The sequence below is a fragment of the Lactuca virosa genome, chromosome 6 (assembly GCF_052849685.1).
Source record: "Lactuca virosa cultivar CGN04683 chromosome 6, Lactuca_virosa_CGN04683_v6, whole genome shotgun sequence".
NCBI classification, from domain to species: Eukaryota; Viridiplantae; Streptophyta; class Magnoliopsida; order Asterales; family Asteraceae; genus Lactuca; species Lactuca virosa.
The window spans coordinates 10,659,576-10,671,309 of record NC_136431.1 but is presented as its reverse complement, the minus strand read 5'-3'; the positions used below and the strand labels follow the sequence as shown (position 1 = coordinate 10,671,309).

The window sequence follows — 11,734 nt, the reverse complement described above, 5'->3', positions numbered from 1 at the left end:
GGTGATTTGTTTCTTTTTGATTAAGCACTTAATCATGGTTGTTTCTTTTTTGCTTAATCAGGATATGATGATTTTATGGGTTAAGCCAAAAAAACGGCTTAATGTATTAAGACACCAACTATTTACATGTCAAAATTGAAGAAAAGAGTAGGAGTAAGTTCATGGTCACTAATGTGCTAATTCAATGTCTTTATTTGGTTGAATGACCCTGCCAAAGGTTATTATAAAATAAAAAGAAAATAGAAAATAATAAAATAAGGGTAATATAGTCATTTCAAGTATGGTAGGAAGGAAAACTGAACAACAAATACCAAAAGATGGTTTGATTGAAATAAAAAGTAAAAACTTAGGTCCCGTTTGATAGTTTATGTCTGGAAAAGTGCTGTCTGGGAAAGTTTTCTGACCGGGAATGAAATCATGTTGTTTGACTGTACATCTGATTGACTGTGCTAAATGATGAAAAAAAGTAATAATTCAATAAAAAATAAATTTTTAAAAAAAAGTTATTTAAAAAAAATTAATAATCCAAGAAAGAAAGAAAGAGGCAGGGTTTGATGCATAATTGTCTTTCCAACCCATTCAGCCAGAAAGATATGATTTTGGGGTTTTCTGGGAAAGACATATCTTACCGGGAAAGACCTCTTTTTTTTGCAAATCAATCAATCTTTCCGGTCCATTCAGCTAGAAAGATTTGTTTGGACCTGGAAAGATGTGTATCAAACGAGGCCTTAGTTAGGTATGAAACACGCATATTGCTTCAAAGTGTAGGGGATATGAAAATACAAATGATAAAAATAGAGAAATTTTGATCCTTTTAAAAGATGAGGATATGAAAATACAAGGATAAAAATATAATTTTTTTTTTATCAAAAAGATGAAGATATGAAAATACAAAATAATAGAAATTTTGATCTTTTTAAAAGATGAATATATTCAAATATAATAATAATAATAATAATAATAATAATAGAAATTTCACTATGGAGTTTTCTTTTCAAGCTCTTCTAATAAAAAAATATAAATTTTGCCACATGTTATTTATTTATTTTTTTATAATTTATAATTTCTTTTCTCACTTTCTAAAAATGAGACATATTTTTCTATGATTTTACATTTAAATTTAAATCTTCTTTCAAATCCTTAAATTAAAATTATTAATAGAGGTTTTGGAAATAAAAAAATGTTTGGTAATCAATTATGAATAATCGTTGATAGAAATAATTAATCAATTATAAATAATCTCCTATCTTCTTTTTTTTTTTTCTATAAATGCCCTTTTATAAATTTGTTTAAAATATTTTTGTTACAATTATTATCTATGTTATTTTAATTTATCAACCGTGTATTATACGAGTTATAACCCAGTTTCAAAATTTAACATTTGTATCTTGCAATTTTGGTAATCAAGTATCTGATTTTGTCGGCATATATGATTTGTTTAACAATGGGAAATGGACTTAATAAGGTAATTAATTTTTCGGTTTGTTCACATCTAGGTAACAATCTTTTTTTTGTACACATCTAGGTAACGAACTTTTTGGAAGTGTTCACATATGACCATTATGACCGGCTGTAGCAGGTTACGTCCGGTGATAACCAGTCATAATGGTCATATGTGAACACTTCCAAAAAGTTCGTTACCTAGATGTGTACAAAAAAAAGATAGTTACCCAGATGTGAACAAACCGAAAAAGTAAGAGTAAAATACACGAATGGTCCCTGTAGTTTGGGTAATTTGTGTGTTTGGTCCCTAACTTATTTTTTAACTTGGATGATCCCTACTCTTTATTTTTGTTGTGCGTTTGGTCCCTGTCCTACCTCAAAAGACTATTGTGCCCTTTTTAATTTATTTTTTTAATTTTTTTCTTATTTATGTATTTATTTTTTATATATTAAACAAAATTAATAGACCCCACATATCTGCATCTCCTCACCCTAAACCTGAAACCACATTTGAGAAATTTAAGTTGGGTCCCACTAGTCACCATCCCATCTCTCATCATCCTCAACTTATATTTCCTTTCCATCTTTAGTGATATTGACGTCTTCATCATCCCTTATTTTTTCGGTCCTTCAACTTCGACGAACCAACCCCACGACCCACTGTCTCTTCATTGAATTTTCCACCACCACAACCCAATAGAAGGGTTATTGTGTTGGTTCGCTGGAGTTGAAGGATCGAGAAAAGAATGGATAGTGAAGACGTTGATATCATTAAAGATGGAAATGAAAGAGAAGTTGAGGAGGATGACAGATAGAATGGTGACTGGTGGGACCAAGCTTAAATTTCTCGAATGTGGTTTCAGGTTTAGCGTGAGGAGATACAAATATGTGGGGTCTACTAATTTTTTAAAATATATAAAAAATAAATACATAAATAAGAAAATTAATTAAAAAATAAATTAAAAAATGGCACAATAGTCTTTTGAGGTAAGACAAGGACCAAACGCACAACAAAAATAAACAGTAGGGATCATCCGAGTTAAAAAATAAGTTAGGGACCAGACGCACAAATTACCCAAACTACAGGGACCATTCGTGTAATTTACTCTTACCTTTTCTGTTTGTTCACATCTGGGTAACTATCTTTTTTTGTACACATCTAGGTAACGAACTTTTTGGAAGTGTTCACATATGACCATTATGACCGGTTATGATCAGATGTAACCTGCTACAGCCGGTCATAATGGTCATATGTGAACACTTTCAAAAAGTTCGTTACCTAGATGTGTACAAAAAAAAGATAGTTACCCAGATGTGAACAAACCGAAAAGTTAATTACCTTATTAAGTTCATTTCCCTTTAACAATTGGCCTTGTAAAATGTTTTAATATGAGTAGACAGGATGTAAAAATGTATTGCAGTTTTTTCCTAATTAAAAGTTACGTGTTTTGATAAGATCTTCTGATTTTGTTACACCCCGTTCCCGAGTTGAACTTAACAAGAGAAAGGAAAGGAAATTGGTGGAAATGAGAAGAAAATAAAAGAGATTGGTGTTCCCGAGTTTCATTAAAGGAGGGAAGTGGAAGGAAATTGAGAGAAATGGGAGGATCACTTTCCCTCCTAACTTTCCTTCCGATTTGGGAGGATTCGGAAAGAAAGAACAAAATGATTCATTTTCCTTCCACTTCTCTCTAACTCGGTAACACAAATGAGAATTTTGTTTTCCTTTCCTTTCTCTTCTTTTCTCTCATGACTTTCTTTTCTCTTCTCTTTTTTTTTTGTTAAACTCGGGAACGAGGCGTTAAATATGAATCGAATATGAGAGATAAGAAGGTGGAACAATATGTGATTGTAAAATATATTAAAAAAGGATGAAATAAATTGTAAAAATCACGTAAAATACATGATGGAAAAAAAAACCATGATTGATACGGGTCCAACTACCCCACCGACACTCGAAGATCGACTCCAATGAGCCATCTAAGTTTTTATAGTTATTACTTCCTCTCTATCCAACTTTTTTTTAAACAAATTCACACCTCCGTCAATTGTAAGTCGGTTTTGCAATGTAAGGTGTTGTTTGTTTTTTTTTAAAAAACTTTTTCAAACCACTTTCTGCTGCGCGGCGCAGCACACGCGCAACACTTTCTCTCTCGCAGCAGTTTGTTTTTTGGAATACTTCAGACTACAAAACCTCTGCGCGTGTGCTGCGTGGCGCAACACTTGACTTGTCTCTTCAAACCTCTTCAGGTTTCATTTTTTTGAAGTGTTTTTTTTTAGAATTTTGGTATAACTTATTTTTTTAAAACTTTTTTTTTTTTAACTTTTATTTACGGATTTGATACAATTTCTTATTATAGTTTCCACAAATTTTTTTAACTTGATTTTAAAAAAAAAAAAAATCTTTGATTTTTTTAATTTTTTTACCGTTTCTGTTAATAATATTTTCAGTTTCAGTTTCATCTTTTTTAACGTGTGTAATTTTTTACGAACTTTGTAGACATCGTTTGCAATATTTTCTTAATTTTTTTTATTATTTTCTTTTTTATGTTTTTTAAAATTAGTTTTTTTCTAGAATAAGTTGTTAGCTTATTTTATATTTTTGTAAGTTTTATTTAAAAAGTTTTATATTTTTGTTTTTTTACATGATATTTTAGTACTCTTTCAATGTTTTAAGAATAGAATTATTAAAATTTCGGTGTTGAGAACTATTTTCAGTTTATAAATTAGTTTATTTAAATTTCAGTTTACTGCAGCAGTCTGCAGATGTTAAAAAACAAACATGCTTCTTATTATGGGCTGCAGCCGTTTGTTCCATCTCTTCTGCTACAGAGGATTGCTGAGGTGGTCCGCAGACTTCATGAATTTTCGCTTCAAAAAAACAAACAACACCTAAATTAATCCTTTTAAATTCTAAAAAGTGGATTCTAAACATACCACATCAGTTTTAGTTTACACAATTAGTAAATCACAAGCCACGACCAACAATAAAAAAAATATGGTGCTTTGTCTAATTACTTTTGTGAACTCCATTTGTACCTACGTGAACCAAGTTTAAAATTTATTTTTCTAGAAAATCGAAATTTTCGAACTCAATTACGAGCTTCGAACATAATTTTATGAAAAACTAGTTCAAAATTTAGAACACTCTCTCAACAAATGGGAGTTAGTTCCTCACACTGGGAACACCCGTATCTTGTATATGGTTATTTCGGATTATACGAAATCCCGATGGAAGTGTGAACCGATTTAAAGCTCGTTTAGTATCTCGTGGATTTCAACAACCAGGGAGGGATTATTTTGAAACCTTCGGTTCAGTCTCAAAACTCGCCACCATACATATTACTCTCTCTCTCTCTCTCTCTCTCTCTCTCTCTCTCTCTCTTTCTCAACTGGGATCTTCGTCAATTGGATGTAAATAATGTGTTTATGCATGGTTCTCTTACTGAAGAAGTTTATATGACTCAACCCCGTTGGTTTGTGGATTCTCATCACCCCACACATGTATGTCGACTACGCAAGACATTGTATGGACTCAAACAGGTACTTCGTGCGTGGTATTTGGAGCTCTCATGATTTCTACTATCAGTTGGTTTTCGTAAATCCAGAGCAGACAACACCTGTTCATTTATGCCCATGGTGACATCCTTATCTACTTTCTTGTTTATGTAGACAATATTGTCTTCACAGGAAATTCATAAGTTGCGGTTTTCAAATTTGTACATCAACTCACATCCAAGTTTTCGGTTAAAGATTTAGGAGTTCTCCACCATTTTCTTTGCATAACAGTTATTCCTCATACAAATGGTTTATTTCTCTCTCAAAGACAATATATTCTTCACATTTTGGAGACATGTTGAATGACGGGTGCAAAAGAATCAGTTACACCAACGAGCTCTGCGTCACCCTTACATCTTACGTCTGGTTTAAGTCTCACGGATTCTAAACAATATCATGGGGGACTAGGACTTCTACAATATCTTGCATTTACACACCCTGACTTATCATTTACGGTAAATCATCTCTCTCAATTTATGCACTCTCCTACTGATGCTCACTGGCAAGTTGTTAAACATTTGCTACACTAGGGATGAGCATAGACGGGTACCCGCCTCATTTGGTGAGAACCGGAACCGGCGGTTACTAGAAAGTTAAGATTGGAACCGGAACCGATCTAGGTAGTTCTTAAATTTTTGGAACCAGTCCCGGAACCAACGGTTCCGGTTCTAGGAGCGGGTAACCCGGTCACATTAATTTTGTTAACTTTTGTCGATAAAACCGCAATTTAGTTCGGTCCAAATCGAATCCATTCAGACCAAAGATGGACACAATCAGACAAATATATTCTAAACCGGTCTAAATAACACACACATATTCTAAACCGGCAGTTACGAGGCGGTTCCGGTTTCAAAAGCGGATACTTAGTTCCGATGCTCATCCCTATGCTACACTATATTAAAGGTACTATTGTACTTTCGTTGCTCACAAGGTCGTCCCAAACAATTTTCGGGCCCGATGCAAAAATAAAATAAAAGCCCCCAATTACTAAAAATCCGTATGACCACCAATTCTAATTTAAGTTTTGTAAAGAAGTTACTATTAAGATATAAACTAGATAACTAATTTTTTTAAACCGACTATACAATAAATCTATTATGGTTAAATTTTAAAAAACAAGTGTCAATGATAAACGTGAACCCAAACACTTCAATGAATTAATATCACTATCCAACTAAATTAGGTAATATGCATTATATAATGTATTTATTTAAATATATTCTTATGTTAAACATAAAAATAAAAATATAAAATTAAAGGAAATAATTTGTATAAAGTAGGTGTATATTTTAATTGATATTGTTAGAAACTATGACTTTAGTATGTAATTTTAAGTATTATTTAATAAACGTCTGTATGTTTACAAATAAAAAGAAAGTATAGATAGCTGGAGAAATAACATAATAGAATGATATTTTTATTTAATTGAAAATATAGAGATTTTGATGATAAAATCATCCTAATAGTGTACCGGTACTAAAAAGAAGTGAATGTTCCATTAAATATTATATGTAATTATAAATAGTTAAATTTTCTTAACTGTAAACATATGAAAAAATAAGGTATTATAAGAGTTTCTTTGATATTTAAATTAATTCAAGGGTTAAATACCATAAAAGAAATAAAAAGAAATTAAACAAAATTCGAATAAATGCAAAGTAAGAAACGGAAGGGGGTAAATGTGTATTTTCAGAAAGTACAGGGGCAAAAGATGTAAATATTTAATTGAAATGAGATATAGCGATTCCTTCCTAAAATAAAGTGCATAAAATTAAGAAAAAACAAAAGGCATGCACTAAGATTCGAACGTAACTAAAACCGGAATGAAATTACGCGCGTTACCACGTGATCTGGAACTATCCTAAATATAATATTTAACATATCAGTTAATATATAAATACTAACGGCTAAAAAATTGGGCCAATAGCTTAAAGTAAGTTAGATTTCCACGAAGCTTCAAATCGCTGAGGTATTCATGAAACCATTGGGCAAAGATCTATTCGAAAAGTTTTGATCCAAGCTTGGAGTTTCCAGTGGAACCTCTATCTTGTGGAGGTGTATTAGAACATAAATTATCTTGTATTTATCTCTTCAACCAATTCTGGATTATAGTTAGTCTCCTTGTAAATATCTAGTTAGGTACTTAGATTTATTTTCATCTATTATGTGTCAATCGTGTATATATACTCTGTATCACTATTGAATATAATTAACCAAATATATTTTGCCTCTTCACACGATTTAATGTTTATTATTTTATTTTATTGACAGAGTGAATTTTTATAACTTAGTTATTGTTTTCGGTCACAACAATTCTCAGGTGGCCTTTTTAGTGGAAACACATTTTTGTTTTCTTATATTTGTTTTATAATTAAATAATTATTCTTTTGTTTCTTTCTTAGTTTTTATAAGTATATGGTATTATTTAGTCAATTAAGTTGTTTCATGGACTTACCATGATCTTCCTGATCCTACATGTCATCTTCATGTTGGTTGGATTAGTACTTAGTTGGCCATAAGCACAAACCGCTTGCAATTCAGGTGATTGTAGCTCGTAAGCACAAGCAACCTGCAAACTATGAATGCTTAAAGGTCGCTAAAATTTGATAAAAGTCACATCCATGCTTACCGAGTCTTTGACCTTCTTAATTGTTAACAAGAAATTGATATGACACTCTCACACACGAACAAATTGCACCATTACTCATTTTCAAAGTTCCCAAACTACTCAACTTCTTCGAAAGTTTCACAACGTTTTTTGTTGGAAAAACAATGTTTCGAAATTGATCTTCAAAATTCGATAAAAGTGTTTACATGGTTTTATCAAAATCCCAAAATAATGCTCTTAACATGGACCATTTTTTGTTACCATAATGAGTAAAAATATACAATTTGAGAAATCTAAAGAAAATTGCGACATGAAAGTAGGGAAGCAGCACAATAAACAGAGTTAACTTACTCATAATGTTAGTTCATAACTTATCGGTGTATAAGTAAGTTTCGAAACAGGTTTTATCATAAAAATAGTTCGCAACTAGTAATGTATGTTTGAAAATTGATGTCATATTTTCAAGCTATATCTCTTAAAGATGTCAACCTGTTAAATAAAATTCGAAAAATGGTTATTATTTGTATTATCCCATAAAATTAGTTGTAACAAGAATTAAAATTATATTTGTGTTAGTAGCGGCGAGTGGGGCATTCTTAATTTTTGAAGTGGTCTACTCTAGTTAATCCCACAAATGAATTTTATGCCAAATATAATTAAACCTTGTGCCCACAAATTAAAAAAAAATATGAGATTTATGGATTTGTCCTATAATATTCCCCTTATTTATATATATAAATAGGTTTACAAGATGTTATATATTCATATATCAAATATGTAATATAACTTTAAAACATCGTAAAAAAAGTAAACTCAAATAGTCACATTCTATCTAAAATAGTAAGATGTGTTGAGAACCAAAGTATTGATTCCTTAATTATACCACAAGAAACACACACAGGATAAAGGCTCTAGAGATCCAAATCTAATCCACAATTACAAGTTGAATTTGCTTCCTTTCTTTTAATCCAAGTAAGCTATTGTCTATCAAGAGTTCAATACCGATCTTAATTATGCACATATCAAATATTACCAAGAACTGCAAGTTCGTTTTCCCCTCAAAATGGCAACCTGCAGAAAGCCAATATCAGCTCTCGGTCTTTTCCTTCCAATGTATAGGCAACAAATCGATAAACACACAATGCAGCTGTGCATGAAGAAGAAGAAGGATGAAAACATACGCTACAGAACCCACAATCTCAAGAAAATCATGTCATCGACTATCACTAATTCAATTATTGAGCAAGATCCTACACCATCAGATACAATAACACAGTTCTACAAATGCATAAATGAAAAGAATATAAAGCAACTAGAAAACTACATTTCAAACGATTGCTTCTTCGAAGACTATTCGTTTTCCAATCCATTCAAAGGCAAAAAGGTCATATATTTTTTTTTCATATTCTAATTACTAATTAAAGCAAACTGGATACAATAAGGCAATATTAAAACTATTTGCAGGAGGTTCTACGTTTTCTTGAGCAGCTAATCACGGGAATGGGCCAAAACGTCGAGTTTCATGTTGCTCATATTTATGAAGATGACGATGATCTAACAGCTGGTGTCAATTGGCATCTGGGTACGTTCAGTATATAATCTGTTCATTTTTATTAGACGAGTTAACGTTTTAATGGTGTCCCACAGAGTGGAAGAACAGGCAGGTGCCCTTTTCGAGAGGCTGTAGTCTCTACAGATTAACAAGAGAAGGAGAAAGATTAATGATCAGGTATATATATTCTAATCATGTTCATAAACCAGAATATTATGGCCAACTTGATGATCTTGAAAACTAAAAACTACATGCAGGAAAGCACAAGTTTTCGTTGAGTCCCCAATCAAACCAGGAGATTTGTTCCTGGTAAGCGCTTACGTACTACTGATCTTAAACACACTCGTGCAGTAATATATACGTATTCTTAGCCTTTAGGCTTTGTTTTTATTGCGATTTGTGAATGCAGATTCTGTTGAAGATTGTGACTTCGTTATTTGATGCTTTTCCAGAGGCTACCGAATGTAAGTTAACCTCATGCGTGAATGACTACACGCTGTCGAGTTTTTCATGATTATGTATTTATGTTAACATCGAATGCTAAATCTGTTCTCATTGTAGGGTTCTTTCGGAGTCAACATTTCATAGTGCAAGTATTGTTGAAGGCTTACTGTATATTTATAGTTCCGTTCATAAGCCCGATACTTTCTTTCTATGTGAATCTTGGGAAACTGATTGTGAAGTTCGTGAGCATAGCGTTAAAGATATTAGAATACTGCTCGAGATTATTTACAACAGGCGAAAGGTAGAATATCTTTTTGATTAAGGTGTGATTGTCATTATGTCATCTATCTGCCAACGAATCCAGTTTGAACTTGGTTTGCATGAAATGTGGAGTTAGTGCACGAGCGGTGGTGGATTCCCGAAAGTAATAATGTGAGCGGGCTGCTGTTATTTTTCCGGTTTATGTTACCGTAAATTAATAAAGGGTTTACGTACAATTTGAAATCGTATAAAAACATCTCTTTAAAGATAAAACAATCTTTAAATTAAAATAGAAGTCTTAATCCATCAAAACTTTGAAAAACATAACTAGTTGTTGAAACTTACAGGAGATATAATCACAATTCATATAGAGACAAATATTCATCAAACAATGTATAAGCTATTTCAAGTTATTTCCTTGTGTTCTATAATTCTCATATACTCGCATCAAACGTTAATAAAAAACACGTATGAGTATTTTGGAAAATCCTTATTTGAACTCCGTTGATTGCACGTATCGCACTCCCATTTATTTTAAAAACCTTTTTAGAAAATCATTTTCTTTTAGAAAATTTTGCTAATTTCTTAGTTTGAGTTCAGACACACCCGAGAGTATGCCCGAATCCCTCAAACCAAGACTCTGATACCAACTTATAACGACCCAAATTTCAATCCAAAAATTTCAATTAAAATTTAAGTGTTTATTCAAATCACAACTACAAAATCTTAAATAGGACCATTTAATCTTAAAACATTTATCAGAGTATCGACAAAAGTTATTATGTACATAAGTCTCCTATTGACGCGATGCAGTCGAGTCGTGCCCATCCTTTAATATAAGAAAACCTGAAAACATTTAAACCACAAATTGTAAGCATAAAACTTAGTGAGTTCCCCAAAATACCACACACAACACATCACAAATAAACAACTATGAGTTATCAGCAACTCCGGAGACTACGCGAAGTCTCAGTTGGCAAACAGCACGCCTTATGGGTTATCAACAACCCTGGAGACTACTCGAAGTCTCAACACACTCACTATCAAATATCACAGTAACAACAATAAGACCCAGCTGGTCATCACGTATATACTACCACACGGACAAGCATACAAGTGTCACAAGGACATCAAGCATCCTACATACACAATTTAGTGGGCCGACATTGGTGCCTTCGACCCACGAGCACAGTGAGAAGACTCACCTGAATCAAAGAACTCTGAAACACTAGGATACGATCCCTTTTAGGCACTGCTTGCACCCGCGAATCCATTAACACCAGAACCAGATAAAATCTTAATTAATAGCCAAAATCCTCAAGTTTGACCCAAGGTCAAACTTGGTCAAAAAGTCAACGGTCAATGGAAGTCAAAATCCACAAGTCAAGAAGTCAAACTTCAAGCTGAGTACGCTCAGTGTACGCAACTCGTACGCATGGCGTACTCACCATCCAGAAACGACACTCCACACGAGTACGCATGGCGTACTCAAAGGTACGCCCAACGTACTCGGTCAGATGACACTTTTCCATTAATTACTTATTCTCTTAAGTCCTTTCATCCGACACTCAGATCTAGACCCATAACATCATTTTAAGTCATAAAGTTCCCACCTTTATGACTTTCCATGCTTAGAAAATGTCCAAAAGCCAAAACCCTAACTTATTAATCCATTAAGACATCATAACTCTTGCATGGAAGGGATAGAAGGACCAAGATCACATTTTTATGGTTACTTATAGCTCCATAATGGATAAAGTTTCCAAATTTATCCATTAGAATGGTCCAAACCAGCAAGATCTAGTTTTTAAGTCTCAAAAGGACCAAAAGTGCATCTTTTTCAACTTAATCCATTAAGTCCAAGACTC

General features: G+C 32.6%; 1 protein-coding gene across 1 annotated transcript; it reads left to right on the top strand.

Moving 5' to 3' along the window:
• Positions 1–8,577: 8,577 nt before the first annotated feature.
• Positions 8,578–10,223, top strand: LOC145120893 (Nuclear transport factor 2 (NTF2) family protein). Its single transcript, XM_079056682.1, has 6 exons — positions 8,578–8,993; positions 9,074–9,191; positions 9,257–9,338; positions 9,419–9,470; positions 9,571–9,625; positions 9,723–10,223. The coding sequence occupies exons 1-6, from the start codon at positions 8,673–8,675 to the stop codon at positions 9,908–9,910; spliced, it is 816 nt and encodes a 271-aa protein (XP_078912808.1). The 5' UTR covers positions 8,578–8,672; the 3' UTR covers positions 9,911–10,223.
• The last annotated feature ends 1,511 nt before the right edge of the window (positions 10,224–11,734 follow it).